The following is a 27648-nucleotide window of genomic DNA, read 5'->3' as shown; positions in this document are numbered from 1 at the left end:
GGATACCTGAAAGGTATAATTTGAAGCGTCGATCGCTCGGCTCGGCTGCACGGCCTACGAGGACCGGCGCTCAGTCCGACTAGGGATGCCGAGGCGAGCGGCCGCGTCGCTGTCCGTCGAGACCCTCTCACCCCCTCTCTAGCGATTGCCGAAGTGCGCTAACTTTAAAATGTCCCGCAACTCCCGAATGTTGTTACCAGTGAACCGCAAGCTTGAAAGTGACTGATGAAGTTGAACGAAAATTACAGTTACATATAAACGAACAAACGTTACCAAACTTTGGATTTCGATTGAATTGTAGTGATTTTTGAGATGTGATTAATTAATAAGTAGCTATTCGTGAGTATATTATTATAAGTTTATTATAAGGTATTAATTATGTTTTAATGTTATTAGTAATGCCCTACTTAGAAGTCTTTAAATCCTTACCCAAATATTCCAAACCGGCAAAAAAACTCTTTTAAATATTATGTACTAGTATTAAAAACGTATAATTTTCGTACGACTGTGCTATTAGGCTATTATCAGGCTCGTGTCGGGTGACTGGGTGACGTTTAACACGTTTGAATTATTAAAACACAAAACTAAATTAACAGCAATTTTCTTTTTAGCCAAATCATGCTAGTTAACAACGTTGGCTCACCGATCTGTAGAAACAACAACCTATTTTATAGCGCCGGCTAAAAATTAGATATAAAGCAAATATTTCAGGTGTTCACTATTTTTGGCCGACGGCCAAGATATCAGTTCGTAAAACTAATTTCTATGATAATTCTATGATACCAAGCTTTACTGCAGCACTGCCGGATCCCTTGGGGACAATCAATTTAAAAAGGTTAAAGAACTTTAGTGTTTTTCACTTCTTCATCTTTATCAGTGGCCTTTTTTTTGACGACGCCGAAAATCATCAAATGACACCTCCCGCTGTGGGTTAGCAGCGGTGAGGAAGTATCAGACTCTTACCGACTCTTATTATCAGTGGCCTGACGTATAAAGCTGCCTACCTTTCAAGCCATGTCCTCGTTGGGCATTATTAGCATTTTGTTTCAAGTTCCAGCAATGCGAGGTATGCTAATGAAAGATAGTACGGTTCAGACTTATGCTAAGGCGGGCTGTTTCCGCAACTTCGCCTCAAAGCGCGTCTTTCGCGCATTAGGTGGCCAGCCAGTAGTTGAGAACTGCCTTTAATAACATACCAATCTGTTGTACCTTTCTGTCTTTATACAATTAAAGGAGCTTCGTTGGACAGCGCGTGCAGGATGATTAAGGATGTTACTCCTTGCTGTGTTGATGATATGTGAGTTAGAGGGAATACTAAGTACTACTTAAGTATTACTTAGACTCAAAGCACCAAGGTAGTGTAGTACATTCTGATGGGTAAAAAATCTTAGAAGATTGACTTGAAGATACCTTTGCTATAAAAAGAAAGCAGAAGCCAAAATTAAACTTATTTAAACAAGCAAATAAAGCAAAAAGTTACAGTTTTAATAAGTCTTTACAAAGAAACACTTCGAAATATTGTGTACAATTCCATTAGCGTATGTTTTATTTGTTAATCAACATAAACAGCTTATACAAGCCCAATATTACTACACAAAGTTAAACTTATAGGTATTAATAAATGCATTTCATAATGGATAACTCATACCGACGGCTTTAATTTGTTACAGTCCATTTGCGTATTCTACGCCGTAGCACCGTAGCGCCGTAGCAACGCACCGTAGGCTGCTACGAATTGAACCGAAATTCCTTTCATATAACAAAATCGTTGATATTGTATCCAAAACTTATATTGATTTTTGAACTACGATTAACATAAAATATAGCTACTATAAAAAAGGCAATTTCCTCCAAAGGTTTTTTCGTAAATTGGCTATTACTAAGGATTCTAAAAAGGTAAACTTATCATTAGTTTCAAAAATAAAGAAGCACTCAAAGAAACTATTGATCCTAAGATACTTTTGACGTAGGCTGAAAAATGCTATAGTAGGAGACTTCTGATTTGTGACTTATATTGGGCTTTAGATGATTACGGAGAATCTACGAGATAAAGGGATTTATTTACCACAATAGCACGCCGGGTTATCGCAATGATTTTGGAAGTGGTATGTAATGAAGACAGGCCAATATTGTGATTCAAAGCCAAAGCCACACAAAACAAGTATGTGTTGAGATGAAGAATACCGTACTAATGTGCTTAACATCACAGCGAATAAGCTATTAGCAGTTTTTCATCAACTCACTTTAAATACATTATCAGCATCACCATCATCAGTCTCTTGATTGTCTTACTGCCCCTAACTTCAAGAATCATAATAAATACTTACATTGCAATGGATGAAATTAGCCCTGGAAATGAATATTAGTTGAGGAAGATCCGATGCATGAAGCAGGCTCCCTTGGGATGCAAATGAATCCAGAGTAAACTACAGCTGTTTTTGACTTTGCTTTCGTTTGAATTTACAAACAACTTATTTTAATTAATCTTATATAGAGTATTTTTAGATGGGGATATCCATCAATGCCTTTAGACCTGTCTTCTTGTGGGGATCAGATTGTAGAGTACTGAAAGAGTGGGATGTGAAGAGAATGAATGTAGCAGAGAAGAGAACGTTGAAATTAATATATGGTGACATATGAATAGATAAGGGGAAATTTAAAATTGGTCCCTGTGATAGAAAAGACATGAGGCTAAGTGGCAAGGAGATAGGGGGGGATGAAACACATGCTTCTAAGAGTGTGCTGAGTATGAATGTGGATGGAGGGGGTGTAAGAGCAAGACCTGAGAAAAAAGAATGGGTTGTTTGAAAGATGTCATGAATAAGAAGGGAGTAAATATTTCTTTAACAAGTGTTACATCATTTTCAACGGTGTCTTCTATACAGTCTATCAAGTAAATCATTTATTTATTTATACAGATAAATTCGTTTTTAGGGTGAATTTCAACAGGTCCAATAAAATCTTCATTTCCGTGGATTTTTTATACTTCAACTTTAGAACAAGAAAAAATAGTGTTTACTAAAGTTTTTGATAAGATATGTATTCTTACTTAATATCTAGTAGATAGCTTAAAAAACTAACGAGATATACAAGACTAAAATTTTCATGCCACGGCGGTGAAACATGCATGCACGGCAATGAAACATGCGTCCATGGCAATGAAAACTATTCCTGCAGCCATCGTTTTGACATATCTTTCTCTTTCTTTTCTTAAATACTCCTCTAGTAAAACAACCTAAGTGAACCTGAACCTGAAGTGGTGTGTGTAAGTTTATCATTTAGTGAGGTGAACGTGGAAATATCTTTTTGTAGTTGACTATACAAGCTGTTGATTTGCATCCGTGCCATATTCAAGGAGGTAATTATGCTAATGATTCTCGACCCAAATCAATAAAAAAATTGGCGTAAACGTAACTTTAACGTAATTTTTTTTCGGAATTCCGTAAATGTCGTCTAGCCTTATTTAAACTTGGCACGTATGTTACTGGCATTAAAACCGTGCTGCACCCTCACACAAACGCAAACACAAAGCATACGCAACGATCACTCATAAATTTCATTCATAAAATTGGATTACTTCGGAAATACCACGACATTACAATTACAAAAAAAGCAGTGCATATAAGTTATTTCCCATCTTCTGTAATTCCAATCGATTATTTACGTATTGTATGTCCTCCTCCTGAACTATGGCACAAATGCAAATCAACACCTTGTATAGTACAAATTGTTTTTTTTTTCTTAATTATGCCGTGGCGATGAAAACATAAGTCACGGTAATGAAACATGCGGCCACGGCAATGAAACGAAATTGTTTTACAAGGCATGGCAATGAAAATTTTTTCATTGCTGTGTATTTTTTTTCATTTCCATAGCAAATTTTGACCACGGAAACCACGGAAATGAGAGCACGGCAATGAATATCAAGGCAAAAACATCAAAAAACTAAAAATCTGTTAATAATTCACAGTAATTAACACGTCACAAATAAACATAAGATAGATGGCATTGTACCGAATGATCAATTAAGAGGACAAACTTATTCAAACAGAAGTAAGACCTATCCACGGCGATGAAAGAAAAAATGTCCAGTGATAAAAAAATTGCATACTTGCATTTATGGCGCGAAAACGCAGGCACGTGCACACGTCATTCCACGTCGAACACTTGATGTCCACTAATATGCAACATTTAGCGCACAGCGGGAGGGACGCAAACCGTTAGAAAAAGGAATATTCTTAAATATGTTTAGGACATGGCGATGAATGGTGGTTCTGGGACAAACTATTTTTTATTTACCATTTGTTGTATTGTTTAAATATTTCAACAAATGTAGTCTGTAATAATACTTTAACTATTCACGAATCAAATAAAAGTAGGTTTTAATATAAATAACTAATACATTTTTATCAATAAGGTCTAGTACACATCAAGGTGACATGTGGACAAACACGGCAATGAAAGATTTTGAGGTTTTTTTTTTTTTTTTGGAGAACCAATTAATCCTATTAACAAAATATTTAGTGCTACACATAGATTACTATTTCACCTACTTAGAAAAAAATATTAGAATATTATAACAATGATTTTTAGTACCGATTTCATCGATGCCACGCAATTTTTGGTCCCGGGAAATTCACCCTTTAGTTACATAGTCTATTTTAGCTGAGTGATTAACTTATTAATCAGTTTTGACTCAACATACCAAGAATGTTTTCATACTTTCTTACAATGTTTTCGTTTCTGACATTGAGATACAACTTTGTATGTCTAAGTAGATGTTATTCAAGTAGTGTTGAACAGCTCTCGCAGATTACAGACTTAACTGTCAATTCTTGACGGACAGTTTAATTTAAAATAATATTAAATCCAACTAAATGTTTGCATTATTGAGTCTTCTGGTTTTATTAGGAAGTCACATAAAACCTAATATTTTCAAATTACCTACCTTCGTTCTTAGATAACATATTAGATTATTGTATATGGAAACAGTATCTGTTACATAACTCTGACATTCGTTCACTCTTTGTAATAGTTCAAAAGTTCCATAAAGGTCCTGTCCCATTTATTCTATCTTTCACGATTTTCATGCGGTTTATTTTTGGTAGTTGACAAAATCTAGTTTTCTGCCAACGCAGCCTTCCAGTTGCTTTGACAAGTAAACTTTTGAATTTCACAGTATTGCAATAGGATATGTTGACAGGTTGTTTGAATGTTACAAAATATTTTACTTTACCGTTACAAAGTCCGAATCCAAAGAGTCTGACAACTATTGGTGCTGAAACTTTACGTCGCGTCAAATTGATGCTGCCTTGTTACCATAAAAGTGATCCAGTATTCATAAGTCCATACTTTGATCGGAGAATCAGGTCAAGGTGTCCTCTAATAGTAAACCTCACCAGCATACCACCTCTATTGATTAGTCTAATTACTAATAAAACCAAAGAATAAAGAACTGTAATTACTTTAAATCTAATTAATAGCTGGTTGAAAAATATAATTAACGGCAATGCCTGAATAATTAAACTTGTTATTACAAAGTTCAGGCAAAATTGCTTAACGACTTTCTACTTAAAAATGTGTTGGATTTATTCAATATAACAATGTAACTGGGGCGCCGGTGCTCGGTAAAGGTGGAGCAGAGGTTCCATGTCATGAACCACAAGCTCATTATCCAGGTTTTTACAACCTACACTTTAATCTACAAGCGAAATAACTGAAATTACCAAACTAAAAAAACAACCAACGTAGTTTGTGTTTTCCACTTTAGCTAACTCTTGTTTCTATGGAAGCCTTTCAAATTACCACTTTCGAATAACTCTTCTGCGCTAAGCTAAAAAACTCACCATCCGTTAGTCCCGAGGAAGCTTCTTAAAATCGAGCGAAAGAAAGTAGCTTTTTGCACATTGATAGATATACTGCAATTCTACTTCGAAGAATAAATTATACGTAAATGCAACGAACATTATAAATGTGGCGAACTTTGCTGCTGAAACACATAATATGCCAAATTTAGTTCATTTGCAATCCACAAAACCGTACATAAACCAAGTGTAGTTAAATTACAAAATCTAGTTCAACTAATTGGATACAAAAACATAGGTCACAACTTGTTTGTGAAATGCTAATTTGAAGCATGTGAACGCGGACAGTAAATGTAAATGGATTTTGTGTCCAATTTCTAGCACAAAATGTTGCCTTTTTGAACACATTAAGACATCAATAATGTATTTATTAAATTGAATGGTCATTGTGGCGTATTAATAGATTCGTGGAAAAGTATTGAACTGACTGTGACCTATAATGATTCTTAGAAATACAAACAGAACGTCGAAGGCTGTAAACCATTCATTATATTTTCTTTACGGGTTTGATTTTTTATTTTCTACGAGGTAAATAAGGTTTCGATTCTTACCGAGCAAGCTATATCGAAGCACATTTTCAAGTTCCGTGTAACAGCTTTCATCGTGGTGACTGACAGTCAATTACGTTCGGCTTGGAAGTTAGGGTTGGGAGATCACAAAACCCATGAACTAAGTTGATTTAGAGATTAAACTTTTGAAGTAGTGAAGTTCGGAATATCGCTTTAGTGTTTGTCATCTTATGTTATGGGTGTGCGCGAAGTATCTTTTAAACCTTTATGAGTATTAAATACTGGGTCTTTATTGGAACATAGGATGATGATGATAGGATGAGTATAAAGTATGAAATGCATAGTTCCAAGTTTTAACTAGGTACTAACTTTTTATGAGTAACTAGATGCTAAGATATTATTATTTTGTAAACACGCAGAGAAATATCTGGCTATCTATACGAGAAAAAATGCTACTGTAACTAGAACTTCTGTTAACAACCGTGACAGCAAGACTCGTTGTTGACTTTACAAAAACCGTTTTGTTATTATTTTTACCTATCGTTTTATTAAGGACAACTAGACGTTAAGTTTAACTGACCAACCAACATAGTACTCAATACAGTGCAAATAACGCGCCTGTTACAATACCAATGTAATTAGAACCATACGTCACTAATTTACATTACTAAATCGATCGTAAGGACTACTATGCGATCTTGTATACATAAACACTTTTTTTTTTTGGGTTTACTAAATATTTTGCTGTATCTACTAATCAATTTATGTAACATAACGACCTGAACTGTAATGATAACTATTCGTATTGCAATGCTAGCTTTATGTTTATTGTAACAAGTACAATACATATTGTAATGCTAGCATCCTAGGTATTGTTATAGCTATTATCTCGTATGTAGTACCTACTGGTTTAGATGAAACCTGCAATCTAGTGCACTTATAGTACCTACTAACGGGTCCTCACAGGCTTTTAGTAGACGAAAATCCAATTTTATTTGTCTATAAGTAAATAAAACTGTATTTTCTCCACTGAAAGCCTAAAAGGGATCCGTTGTTGGTGCTGTCAGTCCACTGGATTGCAGGCGCTCCATCAAAACGCAGTTCATATATAGAGCCAGCAGTATGTGTGACGTAGTAAAACAATGCCTTTTTCAATACATTATCTAAAGACTCCGACTATCTTGTATCATAAATGTCATCAAGTGTTAGATTAGAATCATAGAATTTGAGATTATCGGCATTTTTTACGACGTCCCACGCGCTACGGCTCTATATGTTTAGGATCCCTGGAATCAAAAATAAAAAATATTACGTACAGAGAAAAATGACATTTATTTTAATATAATCATCACAATCATTGGTCCGTAGAAATTACACTTACACATTACGGCCCCTCACATCTGCATTGGTAGCATGATCGCGCGATAAAACATCCGTCCCTATCGCACTTACTAATAGTGCGATAGGGAGATGTTTTATCACTTTTCGCGCGATCATGCTACCCGTTCAGGCGTCTTTTCAGCGTCGACGTCCCTTATACTTATCATTTCTACATTCAACTTGTAAAGTATGGGGCCCTATTAGAGCCTGTTCACACTAGCGATTCTTTTCGGCGATGCGAGATCGCGGCGTGCACGCAACGAGCTCGCCGCGGGTCGTCGCGGTATCGCGGCGATTATTTTATCGCAATAATATCGCCGCGAGCAAACTTTATATGTGTGTGATATCGCAGCTTGCTCGCCGCGTGCTCGCGGCGATATTAATGCTAGTGTGAACAGGCTCTAATAGGGCCCTTCTTAAATCTTCAATAAGAAGCTCATGCCCGCGTGGCGTTTTTAACACTGGATATTTATTAATGTATGCTCCGATGGTCATTTCTGAAGTCTCTATTTCCTTCAATCTATTTTTGGAAGTTTTTTGCCACTTCTCTATCACTAAATGCCAGGGTTCTGTACAGTTTTGGAGCCACTGGATATCTTCATCTGCACCACCATCTGGAAAGATACATGGACTCATAAAAAAATCATGAAATAAAGACTTCAAAATAATTTAATTTAGTAAAATAAGTTGCAAGTTATTAATGTAATTAACTAGTGTCATGCCAAATCATGGGATTAGGTTGTCAAGCGGACCCCAGGTTCAATTGAACCGTGTCAGAAAGGTGGGCCAAACGTTAGGAGGATGATGAAACTGCAAGTTATTAAAGTTGCTAGAAAGAGGCCAAGGAAAGGCAGTCAGACAAACAACACAGTTGTCCTTTTTTCCTTTTGAGGTTTGAATACAATTAATAACCTATTTGGGAGATGCTCTAATCCAACAGTGGGATCACATTTGGCTATTAAAAAAAATAAAAACCCAGGTAGATAACTTAAAACTTGCCTTCTTCGACGACTTCTGGCTCGTTGCTGTTATTGTTGATGTTGCTGCCATTTTTCTTTTTAATAACCTTAGCCTCCCTTAATTCGCGGCGCCTGTTTTGTAGACAGTCATATAATTTGCCTTTTGCACATCTTTTTATTTTAAGTTTAGTATCATTAATGTATGGAATAAAGTAAGTACTTATATTTTCCTTTTTGAATACTTCAGTTATTTCTTGTGCTTTTGTAAGAAGTAGAGAACTGTCTATTCTTTTATTTGGGTCTGATTGCATTAGGTCTTTTATTATTATATTGCAAACTTTTCTTCGCCCATTATTTGATAATTTGCCTTGTTCTGAATATAAATTTAGCAGGCCTTGTCCTTCATTCGATTTTAAGAGTAGATTTTTCAACGGCTGAAATACACAAAAATAAAATTAATTATTAAAATAATTGAGTAGGTTATTATGATATAATATTGTCTTCGGTTAGCGCGATAGTTAAACATAATTGTATAACTTACACAAGAAAGTCCCAACGCCTAAGGCATAATTTTCTGGTCTAGGGGAATCGAATACTTGGCTTGGGAACCTAGATTGTATAAAACAAGCCTATTGACTAGTTATCCTTTTCGCATGTTTTGAAGCTGAGCTGACTCTGGGTGTCCTGTGTGCCAAACCCATTAAGTTTAAGATGAGATGACTGTGTATCAACTAATTTTATCGCGTAAGTATATAATGAAATTCCATGAATAACTTTAAGACTTTTTGTTGTAAACTTATAAAGTCATTATATAGTTACACCACTTACTTGTTTAAATTGAATAATAGCTTATATAGAATATACTTGTATAAATTGAATATGAATACTACAACAATAAGAAGACCTACATCAGCCATTATGCGAATACAAGAACGCCAACACTCTTACTGCGTGGCCAAAAACAGCCGGAACAACAATCGATCAAATCGCTTATTTAAATAAAATAGAATACTTTAATGCGAACCAAGCGAACCATGGTAAATGTACAGTTGTTACAATAAAATTCATAGAACACATGGCATCCTGATACTAAGACAATGGTACAACTTACCTTGAAAAGTATGAATATATTGGGGTAAACCCCACTGCTTTAATAACTGAGGGACGTCTTGGTCAATGTCATCATCCATCTCGTCACTGGTTTTGTAATAATAACCCAAAAAGGCGAAAAACACTTCAAATTCAATCTGCAATACTGCGCTCGCTCGCTGGTCAAAAACACAATGGCCGCCAAGCCGGACGCCGGCTCGGGTGCGGGTGGCGGTGGCGGGGCGGGATGCGAGCGCGCGAGTTTGTTTACAAAAACACAGTTTTCGATAAACAGTACAAGATACTTTGCTATGAATACCACCTCGATTGTTATTGTAACATTATTATTTTATAATATTTTAAAACACACTAACAAATAGCACGGAGTAATACATGCATTGTACCGTTTACTGTTTCCGGTGCGGTTTTTACTATAATAGTCTTGTTAAGGCCTAACACTACATAAAGGGTAAACCAAACTAAACGATTTTTAAGTGACGCTACGAACGATATGTACTGCAAACAATAATGTAGTTGTAATAAAAATATTATTGTTTTGATTACAAACACACTCGTAGTCTACCAGTAACATTGTAAATCATTAACCGTAATTGGATCATTTAGTAATTGCGAATCTCTGTTTCTTATTACTTACAATACATTATATAAATATTAACAGAATTCTTGTTCATGATACATAAATTATTGATGTTTTTGTTCAATTATATTTTTTTGTAAGCTACATTAATCAAATAATATAATGAAACATACGATTAGTAGGAATGAGTAATTAGTCGTAAAGATAACAAGGGTCAAGTATTTCAAACTAGAAACTTTGTAACTTCATTTTACTATTCGATTCAGTACTTCTGTTTGTCACCAATTTCTCTGCGTGAAGTATGTATCATTGTATTAATAAAATATGTAAACCCATCTCCAGTTCACGTACGTTTTTTCCACCAGAAATTGACTCGGTATAAGATCTAATCTTAATAGCAATTTATTCGAATAGTGAGGTTTGAAGCCTGCAGGTGCTATATATAACGTTCTACATTCGGTCGCGGTTACGAGCACATTGCAAGCCATTTCTCTCCATCTACTTTACGACTTTTGCGGGAGGTTAGCAGCGGATATATTTCTCATTCTTAAGCTGATATAAATAGTTTCAAATATCACGTCAATGATATACATGAATGTTTTACAGAATTCTGATTGAATGGATGCTTAAACACACACATAGGAAGTGGTGAATGGTGAGCATTTTTGAGTGTTGTTTTTGTAAACTTACCCTTAAAAAAGTGCTGATATTCAGCTTACTTCGAATAAATTACTTTTTATCTTAACATTTTAAATTACCAATGAGTGCTGAAAAAAGAAGAAACATCATTTAATTGAATTTAGAAATACTCGGAATACATTTTTCATTAGATATTATTAATATTATTTTTTCCTTTATTTAACGTTAAAAACAAATGTGTACAATATTAAGTTAAGTAAGCATTGAAAAAACCACTCGGGTTTAAGATAATAGATTTTGATCGTGATCGGGTTTTAGATGGTGACTTTGAAAAACATAGTGTCATTATCCACTAATTTATTTCTATGAATAATTTAGGCTCTGTTTCATTTTTCTTGAAGATTATAAGCTTCAAAAAGTTCGTATTTTACTCCCACAACAACTATTAATTATTTCCAATATTAATCCTGCACTGATAAACCTGTCAATTTATAATTACAATATTGCTTGAGTCTTAAATAAAACCCATGTTTTAAAATCTTGCAAAGGTAATGGATACCTTTTACTTTTGAAATATAGTTATATTTAAAGGCTGTTATTTTTCATTGTAAATCACAGATATAATAGTTATTTAAGCCAATTTCACGATAAATAACGAAATAAGCTCCAAATGTATTTTAAAAGATCATCGTGCTCCTGTCATTTATTTGAAGTTGACAGAAACAAATAGTGAAAACGAGCCGAAAATAGTTATCGTTTTGCACTTTAAATTAAGCACTTTGCTTTTATTTTCTCACTATAATAGCAATAAAAGATAAAAAATACAATGATATAGTTTGAAAAATCCATTTAGCAATTTAGTATACTCAATGTGTTCAAGCTTGTGTTCTTAAAAACTTGAAAAAATACTCGAGTGCACGAAAGCGATAAGAAAAATCAAGTTTGTTTTCTTTCTGTACGAAATCGAATTGTAGATTCAATTTCTTAAGTACATACCGGCGAAGATAATGGAACAAAGCGCTAACACTTGCACTGCTCGGCACGCAGATACGTCGCACCTAATATATGGTCCTGAAAGCACTTTAAGAAATTCTTTTATAAAACATTACCGCGAGATAAAAGTGACAAAATGACTTTTGATAAGACGTACGTATTTTATGAGTGAATAATTTGAAAGATCCCGCAAATACATCCGAGGTGACGCCTAATCTGATTACCGTACTCCAAAATTTCTCAGATTACCATTTAACGTGAAAATCTCTGCGAAAACTTTTGTGCTACTTATTACCGCTTCAAGTGCCTTAAAATAATTTCTCACTTTTTTCATCGTGGGCACTTCGTTACGGTCTCTTTCATCTTTTAATTTCTTTCTTACTTCGTTTATTTTTTATCCTTTTCGCATTCCGCTCCCCAGTGCCTAATGCTTCAATTACTGCTCAAAATGTAAATGCAGTAGACAAAATTGAAATAAAAACGTTTATTACAATAGGGATAATAACTAACCGAGGAAGTTCAATCTATAACCGTAAACATATTTTTATGAAAATGGGAATCAATGCTTCCGTGTTCCGGAAAATCGTTATTACCGAAGCGGATTTGATATATCGCTTCTCTTTGTATTTATTTAAAGCAGCATTTACTTATCTCTGAAATAAAACTGCATATACAAGTATCGTATCTATACATATAATAAATCTGTAGAAAAGTAATTTTTGTACATTGAAGAAATTGACAAAAAAAATGGCCAGTATTTTAAAGGATAACTAACAGAACCCATTTCCATCATTTTTGTCATTTTTATCTGTTTGTCTGTTTGTCTGTTTATCTGTTTGTTTGTTCGCGATTCACGTAAAATCTACGAATTAAATGCAGACAATGCTTATATACAAAAATTCTACGTAACTTGGGGTATTACTTAGTTTTTGTTTCATCGAAATCGATTCACTCTATCAAAAGATATGATTAATTTTGTGAATTCAAGATGTAAAATATTACGACACGCAATCTATTTGTCAAAACTGTACATTTGAATGTTGTACTTATATTAGTTGATTGGCCTATTATTAATCTTTACACAGAAAATCACACCTTTATAAGTAACTTCGGAAGAAAAAAAAAATGAAAATTTTGTTTAGCCAAGGTTAAAGTAGCTCCATCTGTGGTAAATAAAATACATCAAATTTGTCAAAGGAGCGAGGTGGTAAATGACAATATTACCATACATTCTTTATAGAGGATTATTATTTCAACAGATGGAATTGTGTATTTTCCATAATTCACCATATTTTAACACGTAGTGTAATTTTTCGATAGACATTTCAATAGTGTTTGTCACTTTGCCGTGCCACATCAAAATCCAACTATAATTATTACCTTGATGAAAAGAAAATAATAGTTCTCAGCCAAATTTAAAACGGTGCCATCTAAATTATTTTTTGATTTTTTCATAAACATAGTTTAGCTTATCTTCCACTAATGTGGTGGCCTTAAAACAAATTACTTTGAGTGAGTAGTATTAAGTAGACCTTAATTATTTTTTCTGATGCAAAATATGTAAACTTAATCCTAGAAGAAATGAGGATCTATCTCTCGCAAGCGCTGCTAAGCGTGAGGTAGGTAATGTAGGATTCTGTAGCTTTAAAAGCAAGCCCAGATACAAAGTGCAGATAAGAAATGGGAGCTCTCTCTATTTAATACCATACACACGTAAAATGCTTCATGCGTCTGAAAACGTACAAATTACGCGCCGCATACCAGAGACATGCTTACTTTCAACTTCTGATCGCAAATACACTGTTCACGATTACGAACAGTCTCAGTAAGACCCGAGCCAAGTCTAAAAACCCTAAAAAACACCTTTTATATAAAACTACGTTTGATGTCATTTAATCACAAAGACAGAATTGTTCTCTGTTGCAAATCCTATCCACCTATATCCTATCCAAATCCAGAATGCATTGCAGGTGTGCATTGCACAAAAACCAATGGTATCCTATTCGAGAAGTCAAAAGAGTTGACCTGCCAACGTCAGCTTCTGCGCTAAGCAATTAGTGTTAATAGTACCACCAGAATTACATTCATCGTTGAATGAGGTGAATAAATTTTCAGAAACCACAATAACAGTAGGAGCCAAAGCGTATTATCGCTTCATAGAGCTCTGATTGGCCCCAGGTGACCAAGTCAGGTCTGATTTGTTCGTTCATCAGATCTTTGAAAGTGTTTCGGTGGATACTTACTGTCGTCCTGTTTACGTGTGACACAAAATATGGTATATAAACGTCCGAGGACGTTTATATGGTTTATATGGTATATAAACGTCCTCCGCAAGAGCGAAATTTTCCCGGTGTGCGGTAGTGACGCACAGTATACAACACTTATGTTTCTTTTGATTTGCTGGCTCCACCAAGAAATGACAAATTGCAAGCGTACATTCTGAAAATCTTGGCAAAACTGCAGGTTTCAAGTACGAACACATGAAGTGGACTCTCACAGATACGTACATTTTGCCTATTCGTGAACTAATGCAAACATTTCGGTGGAGTCCCGGCTTAGGCCTCCCCCACATTAGGCGTGCGCGATCCTCGGGCGTGTGAGTAGCGCGGGCGCCGCGCGTGCGTCGTGAGCGCGTTGCGTGAGCGTCGCGTTTTGCTGCCCTGCGCCATTTGCAACGCGCTCACGGCGCGCACGCGCCGCTCTCCTTGACGTTTAGCGGACGGCGGGGATAGCGGGCGAAGGGGTAAGAACGCAACTCTAGCGCGTCGCTTGCACTCTTCACACATGCCGCAGGGCAGCAAAACGCGACGTTCACGCAGCGCGCTCGCGACGCCCGCGCTACTCACACGCCCGAGGATCGCGCACGCCTAATGTGGGGTCAGCCTTACCATAGTGAGTAAGTGAAACTATCCTACCCTATGCGCCTGCTGATGATGATGACTCATTTTATCATCCATCCAGCTATTCCACAACTATGTTGGTGTTGGCTTCCAGTCACCGAAACTGTTTGAGTACCAATATTTTGCTTGGAGCGACTACCTATCTACTTATCTTCAATCCAGTCAACTACACAAGACGATATCCATGGTAAGACTGACAGACTTTCTGGCTTCTGATTAGTCGCAGCAGCTGCAGAAAATGTACAAATGACAGCTTTGTCAGACTCAAAGCATGTAGACATAGATTATAGCTGTTTCCTGTGAAAATTACTTACGCACCATACGTAATAATTTTCCAAATTGGCTGAACAACATCACAAACTTTACTTCTTTTGTTTAGATAAATGGTCACATCCACAACACAACCTTGATCAATGAATCTATGCGACTGCTAAGTGCTAATCCTAATTATACTGTCACGTGAAAGAATGCACCTACGGGATAAGTAGTATTTTGACGATTCTATATTGCCCACGCAGACGAAGTTGCGGGCAACAGCTAGTTCATGTATAAAATAGATGCAAATGGTGTAGATCCGTGGAGCGGTTACTATCCCAAAGAGGTTTCACATTAATCCCAACTTACGCCAGCTATTCGTCTACATTCATTTGATAACAGTGGAACAGAGGGAACCGCAACAGTCCACAGCTGCAATCTAATTTGAAACCCTACTCGAATGCAGCCAGAATTTTCCCTACCGCCAACCCTTGGCGCCACTCCAATCTTTATTTTCTCTACCACCACGAAGCACCTTCGAAAAGCGTAAATAACCAACTTTTGCTGTCGAACTAATTTCTTTTGAGAGTTTGCGTGTAATAATTAGATATTCATTTTGTTTCGTTAAAAGTGTTTTAATTAATTTTATCGTACTATGCTTAAGCCAAAGTGCAAGTACAGAAATAGTGTAGTGCTTGGCAGTCTGTCCATCTGTCACACTCTTTCATTTCGGCGACCTTTTGACGCAGACTGTTGTAGTTGTGAGAAGCAGTGCCCCAATTACTAACGTCAAGAACTTTCTTTTATTGCGACTTCGCTTTGGGGGATCAAGTAGAATTTTTACCAAAACAGTAAACTGTGGTGTTTTGGTGAAATTTTGTAGGTTGTTTAAGGTAAATTATCTTATCGATATAACAACAAAGCGCAGTCCTCTGAGATAATTGAACCAGTTGTTGATTTCCGATGCTGAGGGTAACAACCTAACGCTGTCCGCCTACGCAGCTCCTACTTGGCCGCTTGATAAATGAATCAAACAATTTAAGTAGGTACACAGAAAGTATTCATCGAGGTATTCGATGATTGAGTTTGTACACTGTAAAGGAACAAAGCTTTCGCGTGGCCTGTCTGCTAAAATTGATTAAATGCAAGCATACTCCATAAATAAACCAAGTTTTTCCAAAGCTCAGCACGAAAGTACCGGCGACCCCTAAGTATTCACGAGTTACCTCGATGAACGGGAAAATAAGACAGACAATATGAAATGACGGAAATTGGATTTATATTCCTTTTAGTTTCTTTTTTCGTACACGTTGTATAAAAGCTGTCGCTTTTTCCTTATAAAGCAAAGCTCTAGGTAACGTCTTAAAGTGGCTTTATAGGTTCTATTTGTACGGTATTGTCAACCGTGTTTACGTTTTCTTTTAAACTTTTGTAGTATGTTTATTTCAGTTGAATAGGGTTGCAGATTCATGTGTTTGTGTTAATCACGATATGCGTTATTTTGTAACATTGAATTTTAAGTACTATCCAAATTCCATGTAAATAATAATCCAAATCTGTCTGTTTTCAAGTTACTCATACCTAGAAGTAAATTAAAATTTTGATATGGTTAAACTTATAGATTGGCTATAACAAATATCTGATTAGATTAAACGAAATTCATCGAAATCCCTTCTTTATTATGATGTAATTTAAAAAGAAAATGTTAAAGAATGCTGCAGCTCAATTCTAACAAGCTTTCTTTACGTTATTAGTTTTAGAAGATATCAAAAGATCTTTATTTTTATAATAAAACTTTTAACATGAGCTGACTTTCTAAGAAGATGTTGTCTCGCTTGAGGTAATCAAAAGTCTGGAGTAACTACGTACTGAATTTCATAATAGAATATTTTCAGTGAATTGGAATGTTCTAAAACTATATTATAGGCCGGGTGGCTTAACAATTCTTTTATCTAGCATTTCTATTTGAACTACAAAAGATTTACAAGCGGACCCGAGTACTGAATAAAGACACAAAGAGAGTATCTAGATTCCTTTCGTGTCGCGTAAATTACAAGTCAGTGGAAAGAACGGAAAGCTATGTACTAGTTGTACGTATATTAAAAGAAGTTTATATCGGGTGTGTGGTTCATAATCACATTAAATGAAATGCGTTAATATACTGGTTAATATATGTCGATTAACACAAAGATAAAAGAAAAATTCGTAAAAATAAAAAAATGTTTTTTTCAAACAAAGTAAATGGAATAAAAATGTGCTAAAATTAGAACACCATATAAAAGTCAGTTATTACAAACAACTGAAATTCTCCCTTGAAAACTGACAGCTGTCAACTAATCAAAACATACGATACTCCTAACTTTACCTCTGCTTTACACATGATGTTGTAAATTATAAAAACGAAAAATGACTCCTGTGGTTAAACCACTGAATGTATTAGGTTATTTTTTTTACAATTCGTCTTAGAATATCATAAAGTATATGCGATATGATTTAATGTGATTGTGAACGACACACCCGATATAAATACAAACAATGACAACAAAGATTCGTTTTTTTTTTCACAATAATATTGACGTATCAGTACTAGAATTGTCTTTAATACGTCTTTAAAAGTATTTATGTCCTACACTTTTATCAAAGAGTAAAAACATAAAAGATAAATATCTACCTACAATACTAAAAACACTTAAAAGGATTCACGAGTCTAATTTTGTAACAAAATTCCAATCCCAAAAGCGTATTTGATGAATTAATTTTCCGTTTCTATTTGAACTATTTGTAAGTACCTATAAATATTTTAAAGTCCTAATAGTAAGCCGATAGAGGGTAGATAACCACTGGCTAGCAGATTATGAAGCTCAGCCAATGGGGGGCAATCAGGTAACAATAAGAACGCTTCGTGGAATTAAGCCGGATTTAATCTTTTAACCAATTAGTAGTAAGTTTTAGGTTACTTGGTGGCTTGAATATTTGTGTGCTTAAAAAACTATTTATAGAATCTATTTGTTTTAACTACCAGAGGTTTTACTTATTTGTCATCCGTGAATCGTTTTATTCCTTATATTTCATATTCTAACCCATATTGAGTTGCCCGGGTAATTGGGTTGAGGAGGTCAGATAGGTAATCGCTCCTTGTAAAACACTGGTACACAGCTGCTTCCGATTAGACTGGAAGCCGACCCCAACATAGTTGGAAAAAAGGCTCGGGAGATGATGATGATGAATCGTTTTATTCTTAAAATAGCCATTACACTATTGTCCCTCCCTCTTATATGGTGTCTCTGTAGTCCTTCATCATGCCTATGCTCTTAACAAGGAAGAACTTGGAACCTTTTTTGTAACAAGTCATGTTTTTTGTAGACGCACGGTCAACAAAAACTTCTCCGTAACTGGATAATTGACAATAAGCACACTGTGTTAATATAATAGAATATTAAAAGATACTAAGCAAGGTATGCTAATTAGAACAAGTCTTCAAAGTCTGTCAAATCAAACCCGAATAAATTTCAACTCCTGGCCGATAATTTCCCACGGAGTAGGCGCAACAATAGTTTACTTTATCTACAAACATCTAAAACAGCACTTATGCGCAAAAGTGTTTACTGCATGGCTCCGGTGATATATAATAAAATACCTAAACAGTGGAAAGAATTACCCCTATTGAAATTTAAAGAGAAACTGCGAAAATTTCTACTGAATAAAAGTTACTACAGTATAAGTGAATTCCTCAATGAAAAAGACTTTACTATATAGAGTATTTTAATCAGGATTGATAATAATGCTATTGAAAGCCTTATGTAAGTTAATTACTAGTATATGTCATTTTTTAATTTAGTTTATTTTATTTTTACTTATAATGTCCTTTAAAAAAAATCTGTTTATGTCTTAAAAAAAAAAAAAAAAAAACTATTTAAATTTGCATGCCTTCATGGCAAAATATGGCTGAACTATTGTAATGTATCTGTGTCACCTGTATTGTACCCATATTTGCGAATAAATTTATCTTTATCTTTATCTTTATCTTGTAATATTATTCTGAATACTGGATAGGTATACAACCAGTAGATAGCACATATGTATAGTAAATAGCAATAGCACAGTAAAAAAAATTGGTTATGGAGTTTTCAGGATTTGCCGTTGCAAAGTTAAAAACTGCAATATGTCACCAAAAGATGAAAAAAACACATTTGAGATTTTTCCAATACAATTTATTTTACACAGTTTTACTTCGCCCACCAGTTTTTCCGAAGGATGCGGTAGAGGTGTTTGGTAAATACGTTTTTTTTTTTCAATTTGATCTTATGATGACCTTTTCATATTACTTTTCATGACACTATCACTAACTCCCACATTGAAAACGCACAAACACTCCCCTTAAACGAATAGATAAATTGCATTTTGGCTGGGCAGTGGTTTGCGTTCGAAACAGATATCCCGAATTTCGCAAAAGGTTACTTATAAACTTTTGAGTCCATCCGCACTGGACTATCAGCACTACAAATTGCTACTACGAAAGAATTTCGGCAATTCTCTTTTACTTTTTCACGACGCAAACAGAACAACTCTTTTCGGATTCAGTTATTTAATTGGCCGTATTTCTCTGTAAATCCAATCACGAACGCTTGAAGTAAGTAGCGTAGCAAATACTCATAACTGTAATGAACCTATAACAATAACGCCACTTTATGTTTAAGAGATTGCAGTGGTTACTTTAAGTGCGCTTTATTTTCTTAATACCTAAGTAACAGGGCCGTCTTTAAACTATTTGAAGCCCTGGGCACATTAGGATCATGGGGCCCCTATGACCTTGAGAAAACACTATTTAGTATATAAAGAAAATAGACAAACAAGGTTCTAAATTTATTTCTATTCAGTTACTAACTTTAAAAAAATAGGATATATAAAAAATAATCTACAAAAGTAACTCGCTTAGCATAAAATCCTTAGATTAACTCTATGTTGATTGCAAAAATTGTTACCTAATCACTTCTTCAAAATCTATGGAAAGTATTGAGAATATCACATTCTATGGACATCAGCGACAAACTAGTTAATCTCTCTTGAAGCATTGTACTTCTTAATTCATTTTTTATTCGTTTCAATTTGGAGAAGGAGCGTTCTCCGCCAGTGGCGGCGTAGCATCGGGTAGCACCCGAGGCGGGCTACTTATTGAGCAACCCCCTTCCAAAACAAAACGACAAAATATAATCACGTAGTAAAATCATACAGAATTAACACAAAAGTACCCAAACAAGTTTGAAAAAGCGCTGTAAAGCGAAGATAATTTTTCGGACGCAATAGAGATGTAAAGAATTCAAAGAAAACCACTGCTAAAGTGTAAAGCGCGAGCGCAACGAGCGCGAAATTTTTGACATTTTTAACACAAAAGTAGGTACCCAAACAAATTTGAAAAAAGCACTGAAAAGTGAAGAAGGCGCGAGCGCAGCGATCGCGAAATTTTTGAGTTTTGGAACACAAAAGTACTCAAACAAGTTTAAAAAAAGCGACCAGAAAGTGAAGCAGCTGCGAGCTCAACATTTTTTGACATTTGGGACGCAAAAGTCCTCCAGCTCCGCTTACAAATAGCGCCTAAATAGCTTAGAAATATTCACTGTAAAGTGATTTTTTATTGATATTTTAAGGACTCTCTATCTAATCTGGCAGGAACTAGGGGCCCCATTCGATCGCGGGGCCCTGGGCACTTGCCCATAGTGCCTAGTGGAGAAGAGGGGCCTGCTAAGTAATAGAAAAGAAGCTGGGGACTGAACTATTTGTTATACACATATTCCGTAGTCAGTGTTTACTTGTACACTAATATGAGTTAGAGTGATGGATAGGTTCGTGTTGAACCGGTATTTCGGTTTCAGTCGAGTTTCGACAAAAAAACTAATTTCGGTTATGTTTCGAAGGCAAACCTACCGAAACTACAAACAATCCCATACCAAAACTGCATTTGGGAGTTCTCGCGCTATGCTCACTCATATTCAGCGTAGCATATATAAAAAATGCCTACCAAAACACAAATGATTGTATATTGAATGAGTGAAAATGTCCATGTTCGTCGTCAGCTATGCGATTCAAAAATAAATAAAGTAACGTTTTCTTTATATTACTATCATACAATGATCTTTGTGAAGAAGAACAGAAATACTGAATACCGAATACTGTATCACTCTTGTTCGGAAACTAGTTTACGATATAGGACACACTCGTACAAACCAAGTTTTGGTTGCTTTACCTACTTACCAAAATTTTCTAGGTATACCGACTTAAAATAACTCCATGGTTGTTTCATTTACCAATATTATTCGACGTCTTACTCTTAAAATAATTCTAGTACGTTGTTACAGTGATGGTGTTGGGGCATGGATGCGCGCGATGGGCGCTGCAGTGGGTGGCGCTGGCGGCGTGCGCGCTGGCGGGGGCGCAGGCGCCGGAGCGCGTGGAGCCCTGCACCACCAGCCCGCTGTGCTCCTGCCGCGTGGCGCACATGTCCTGCATCGCTGTGCCGCTGCACAGGTTCCCAGGTACGCTATCATAGGATATACTTACTCTAAGGCTGCATATGTCATGTTCCTACGACTATCCGCGAAAGCGATATGACACGAGGTCTACAATTCTACATGCTTCAAGGCACTCTCTTTCTACTAACTTTATGCTGACTATCCTGATGCAAAAGACGAAGGAACTCAATGAGAGTTCGATTTGTTCGTTACAGCCTTTTTATCACTCCACTCCTAGGCATATGCCTCCTCACACATGGAGAAGGAGTACATGGTACTCAACGAGATTACCATGTTTTCATCCAAACAACGTAGATTCTTCATAATGTTGACAGTTAAAAAATAATGAAACATGCATATAATAATAAATAATTATAATATTTGTGACGGGTTTGGTGATCTTTTAACGCATACTACATGAAAAATAAATACCTACACACATAATAAATAGCTGACAACAATTGTGCTGTTGACACCACCAATCATTTTGACCAATCTTTATGAGCCAGCCGTTCCGCAAGCCATGATTTTCCAGCCAAGCAAATTATTCATTATCTATAAACCCACTTTCAATCGAGTTTTACACTAATTAGACGATTTATCGAATTTCCAGCCAAATTATAGTTTTAAGCGACCCTGGTCCAAAATTATTGGTTGGATCTCAACTACCCAATTGATTGTATTGTTAGAGTTTGTTTGCGATATAACAGGTCCCAGCAGCCCCAAAGCATTTAGTATTATTGACAGTTTACAGCAACTCTATACATGTACATATTAAATACAGTCATCATTATAAACCGCAGTATTCAAACGAATGTATATAAATTGCGGCTTACAGACTGGCTAATGTAGTTTTAAATTAAAATACTGTTCATATTAAGTGGTAATTGATAGACTGTAATTATATGTGGTATAAAGTGTAAAAGTTATTTATTCATGTTTTATATGTACCACATCACATTACATCCGCAGTGGGAATTAAGGCAGCTAATTGCAACATATTTTCTATTCTTTACAAAGTTCTATTTAATATCAAGCGCTCAACGTAAGGAAGCTTATTATAAGTTCCAAGTGGGTGCCTTAATTGAAATTGTACGCCATCGTAAGTCCTTAAGTCCGGCTCAAAACTATGTACCCATTTAAACTTCTCTTACAGAATGGCCCCGAATAGAGCTGCAACATCTAGATATAAGCATGTCTAACTTAGAAGTGCTGACAGAGAGCGCACTGGATGGATTGAAATTGCAAACATTAGTTTTAGTCGCTAACAAATTACATTACATCGAGATGCACGCATTTAGGTAAATTGTGTTTTAATCAAACTTTATAACAACAATTTGAAGAACTTTAATTAAAAGTCAAGTGGAAAGGAACATTTGATAAAACTCATTCGTTTTCAGTTCCATGGCGGGTACACTAGCATCTTTAGACCTCGGTTACAACGAATTCACTGAAATACCGCAGCAGGGCTTAAAAGATTTAAAAGTTTTAAACTGGTTGAATCTGCAGAAGTAAGCACAAGTTTTGAAACTAAATTCTATTAAACTTTTACTCGGAGAGTTGATTAATTTTATTAATATATATTCGCTTTTATTTTAGCAACAATATTGTGTACATAGGACCTGATGTAAAATGGCATCATTTGGAAGAAACGCTGACGAGTTTGTCACTGAGTAATAACCAAGTGACGCATTTGAAGTCCCAGGCACTGACGTCGCTGTACCACCTGCTGCAGCTGGACTTGGAAGGCAACCACCTCCGCACCATCAGCGCCGACTCCCTGCCCGCTTCCCTCACACTCCTGAAGCTATCCAACAACTTTATCCATGAACTATCCTGTGATTTACTTTTTAGTCTGCCTAGGTTACAATCTGTACATTTACGACATAATTTTATAACTTTCTCAGACAATTATCTTTGTCCAGCTAATAAGAGTAAAAAGATAGAAAAATTAGATTTGAGTAATAACAAACTTAATGATACCTCCCAAATACTTGTACTTCGGGATATTCAGATTAGGCAAATTATATTAGATCTTAACGAATTAACAACGATTCCAAAGTTGATTTTCACAAATAATAGAATAGAAAGGCTGTCTGTGTCGTACAACATGTTGAGTTCTATCAGCCGAGATCTATTCTTGTCGCTGAGGAACTCGCTAGAGCACCTGGAGGTCGAGCACAACAGACTGTCGCACTTGCCGGACAGCTTGGCGCAGCTCGTGCGACTCCGCCATTTATCACTGGCTTACAACCAGTTGGAGGAGTCGCCCGCGCTCCCCAGTCGGATTCAGACGCTATCGCTCGCCGGCAACTTTTTAACTTCAATACCCTCCGCACTTCAAACGCTCGAAGCCGGTTCTATTCGCTATCTCGACTTAAGCTACAACAGGATATCTAATTTGTTACCAAACGAATTTCTAGACTGGTCCACTTCTCTTGGGAACATCAACTTGAGAGGTAACAGGATTGCACAGATTTATAAGAACGTTTTTCCGGCAAGTATGTCATTGAAAGAGATACATCTAAGTTTTAACGACTTGTACTACGTGCATCCACAATCTTTCGCGAACGTGACTAGATCGCTCCGTGTCCTAGAATCGTCTTCTACGCTTTTTAGTGGCTACTTCCCGTTCGAGATCGAAGAGGGCTTAGAGAATATCAGCTGGCTATCGTTCGATAACAACGACTTTCACATCCTAAAACTTTCAGATGTGGTTGTGTTTCCATTTCTAAAATATTTAAATTTAGATTACAATAGAATCGTTGATATTGTCATAACTGAGGACTATCATAACGAGTCGCTATACCTAAGCAACTTGAGACTCGCCTACAATTTTTTGCATTCACTGCACAGCAGAAGTTTTATATACATGCCGGAGTTAAGAAACTTGGATTTATCTTATAACAGAATCAACAACTTAACTAAGCACACTTTCACAAACTTACCAAACTTGAGATATTTATCTCTTGCGGGTAACATAATCGATTCGATGGAAGCCGAGACGTTTGCTAATTTACCAAAACTGCAAATATTGGAGCTCCAGGGAAATAACTTTACGTATTTATCACTGAACGCGTTTCATAACGTTTCTAATGTAGACATAACGTTCACGTTAAATGTTAGCAGAAACCACATTAAGTTTGTGGATGGCGAATCCGCAATATCGCTTAACATATTCGACGGCTCATATAATGATCTGTATGAAGTGCCAAATAACTTTTTTGTTGCGGTCGCGCCCTCCATACGACAGATTATATTAGCCCATAATAAAATCATACATGTATCAAATGAAGCATTCGGTGATGCAAAATACTTAGAAATACTCGATTTGCACAAGAATAATATCAATAACATTAAGAGAAAGTCGTTCACAGATCTAATTTCTCTTCAAATATTAGATTTGTCTTTCAATGTTATCTCCCAATTATCAGTGGAACAATTCTATAATTTGAACAAACTTAGATATTTGAAATTGGACCATAATAATTTGCGGCTGCTGCCTCGAGACGTGTTTAAGAACACGATCGTGGAGCACCTCGACCTGAGCTACAACGACATGTCGCTGTTCCCGGGCACGGCGCTCTCACAGATCGGCTTCACGCTGCGCTACCTCGACATGTCGCACAACCGCATCGAGTATTTAGACAGCAATATATTCCGCACCACACAATTCCTCTTGAGTCTTAATTTAGGTCACAATCTATTGACAGTACTATCAGATAACACGTTCTCCAGCCTCGGCGGACTGCGCCAACTGGACCTCAGCTTTAACTCTATAAAGGCAAACTTTAAGGAACTGTTTCATAACCTTCCCAACTTGAGGCATTTGAATCTTGCAAATGTAAGCTTAAAGTCAGTGCCTTATCTACCTTTGACAAACTTAACTAGCCTCAATTTGACTTCAAATTACATTAACAGTTTTAAGGAGACTGATGTGAAGCGACTAGCGAGTCTTCGTCATCTAGACCTTAGTAATAATCGTCTTACCTCTTTAGTGCCAAAGATGTGGTTTCATTTTAATAATTTGAACGTCCTTGATTTATCGTACAACCCTATTGTAAGAATCACGTCAAATAGTTTCAAATGGTTGAGCAATTTATCTCATTTGAATTTAAATGGACTTAGATACTTAGACATAGTTGACCAGGATTCCTTCCGTCCCTTGATATCGCTTCGGTCGCTGCATATTCAGTCGTGGTCAACTATAAATCATTCCACGTTCCGAATTTCCAACATCACTTCTTCCTTATCCACCCTGTACAAATTAGTAATACACTGGACTGATGAAATCATGGATAATCAATTACATGGGATCGATGCGAGGAACATTCGCTACTTAGAAATCAGAGGAACAAATCTTAAAAGAATATCCGACGATGCTTTTCAATCGTTCGCCAACAGCCAAGAGATATTTATCAGGATCACAATGACTTCCTTAACTAAATTGCCGACAGCATTCATGAGGCATTTGGGACAAGTTCCACAACTCGGAATCGACTTGAGCTACAATCAACTTACGACACTTAATCCAGCAATTTTCTATCCAAATTTCACCAGTTGGAGCCACGTAGCCACAAAGTTATTGTCAGGTACGTCGTATTAATTTTGTTGTATATTTTATAGCGACCAATATCGGTCTCATGCAATAGTTGGGCCAACTGAGCGGGCTGCAACGGATAAACAAGATAAAGTTTTCATTTCAGGATAGATGATTTTATTTTGCCCTACCTATCTGCAGTTCAGCTTAACGAAGTTGAAAACCTGCATTTTTTTCGCTCGTTTCATTTTTAAAGTCAAACTTAGTTCAGCTCTAGTCTCACCAGTAAAAATTCTAGCACAACATCAAAAAGCACCATTCTCACTTTAAATCCTATGGTTAATCCCAAACTACACAATCTACCTGTAGTTAAACCCCTAAAGTCTCTTTTGAAAACTATTTGAATACTTAATAAGCTTATAATTAACGCTACAATATCTCTAAAACGAGTTAGGTAGTTTATCAAAAATGTACAACGGCGCGAGTGAACCGCAAGCAAATGCTAGTATTTTATTAAAATTTACCGAGCCTCTCACCACGCAGAATGAGCCGGGCAACTCTTCTTAATGAGTTTTAATTCTTAATACACCACTCGAAACTTTTCTGGGCAAGTTAAATCGTCTGGTGGGATGTATTAATATGGTGGATGAATAATTCGACAGGAGGGTTGATACTGACGGGCAACCCGCTGCGGTGCGAGTGCGAGCTGGCGTGGGTGGGCGCGTGGCTGCGGCGCTGGCTGCAGGAGAACGAGGCGGGCTCGGAGCTGCGGCGCGCCGTGCGCAGCGGCACGTGCAAGGACGCGGCGGGCCGGCGCGTGCCGCTGCTGCAGCTGCGCGCCGACGAGGCGGAGTGCCACGCCAGCGCGCTCTCCAGCGACGCCACGCCGCGCCGCACCGGCCTCGCGCACACGCTCGCGCTCGCCATCACCACCATCCTGCTCAGATGATGACCATCACACCCCTAAATCAATTAGCTAATAATTGTAAATATGTTTCGTCACCACCCAGTCTAATGTTTGCAATCAGACTAGATAAACTTTTTACACGGTACAATTAATGTTTTTTGTAGGTACATAAACGTGTATAGACAGGAGGTGAATCTTATTTTAATGTCTATTTAATATTTGTATTTTAAGGTAGGTGCATATTGTAAGGTCAATTAGGTTTTATAGATAACTGTAATCAATATTGACACAATAGATTGCTCACTAAATGCGACCACTTTGAAACAGAATATATTGTAATGTACAGTAGTGTTCTTTCCAATTTACTTTTTCCTTATTGTAAAAAACGAAGTATACCTATACGTAATCTAAATACGTTAAACGTATGTACCCTACTGCGGCCACAAATTGTTATTCTTTTGTAAATTTACTTTATACTCGTGTAAATATGTACAAAAGTAAATATTTTT

At 36.4% G+C, this 27648-nt stretch overlaps 2 protein-coding genes across 2 annotated transcripts; one reads left to right on the top strand and one right to left on the bottom strand.

Moving 5' to 3' along the window:
• The first annotated feature begins 96 nt into the window (after window positions 1–96).
• Window positions 97–27648, top strand: LOC124633342 (chaoptin-like). The gene is made up of 6 exons (XM_047168531.1): window positions 97–339; window positions 21540–21716; window positions 22849–22993; window positions 23093–23203; window positions 23292–26284; window positions 26895–27648. Exons 2-6 carry the CDS (start codon window positions 21542–21544, stop codon window positions 27179–27181), a joined length of 3711 nt encoding a protein of 1236 aa, XP_047024487.1. The 5' UTR covers window positions 97–339; window positions 21540–21541; the 3' UTR covers window positions 27182–27648.
• Window positions 8084–9846, bottom strand: LOC124633095. Its single transcript, XM_047168191.1, has 3 exons — window positions 9824–9846; window positions 8753–9146; window positions 8084–8367 (listed from the first exon to the last, which is right to left on the bottom strand). The coding sequence occupies exons 2-3, from the start codon at window positions 9021–9023 to the stop codon at window positions 8084–8086; spliced, it is 555 nt and encodes a 184-aa protein (XP_047024147.1). The 5' UTR covers window positions 9024–9146; window positions 9824–9846.

The sequence above is a fragment of the Helicoverpa zea genome, chromosome 9, assembly GCF_022581195.2.
Source record: "Helicoverpa zea isolate HzStark_Cry1AcR chromosome 9, ilHelZeax1.1, whole genome shotgun sequence".
Taxonomy (NCBI): domain Eukaryota; kingdom Metazoa; phylum Arthropoda; class Insecta; order Lepidoptera; family Noctuidae; genus Helicoverpa; species Helicoverpa zea.
This window is presented reverse-complemented; position numbering and strand designations above follow the sequence as displayed.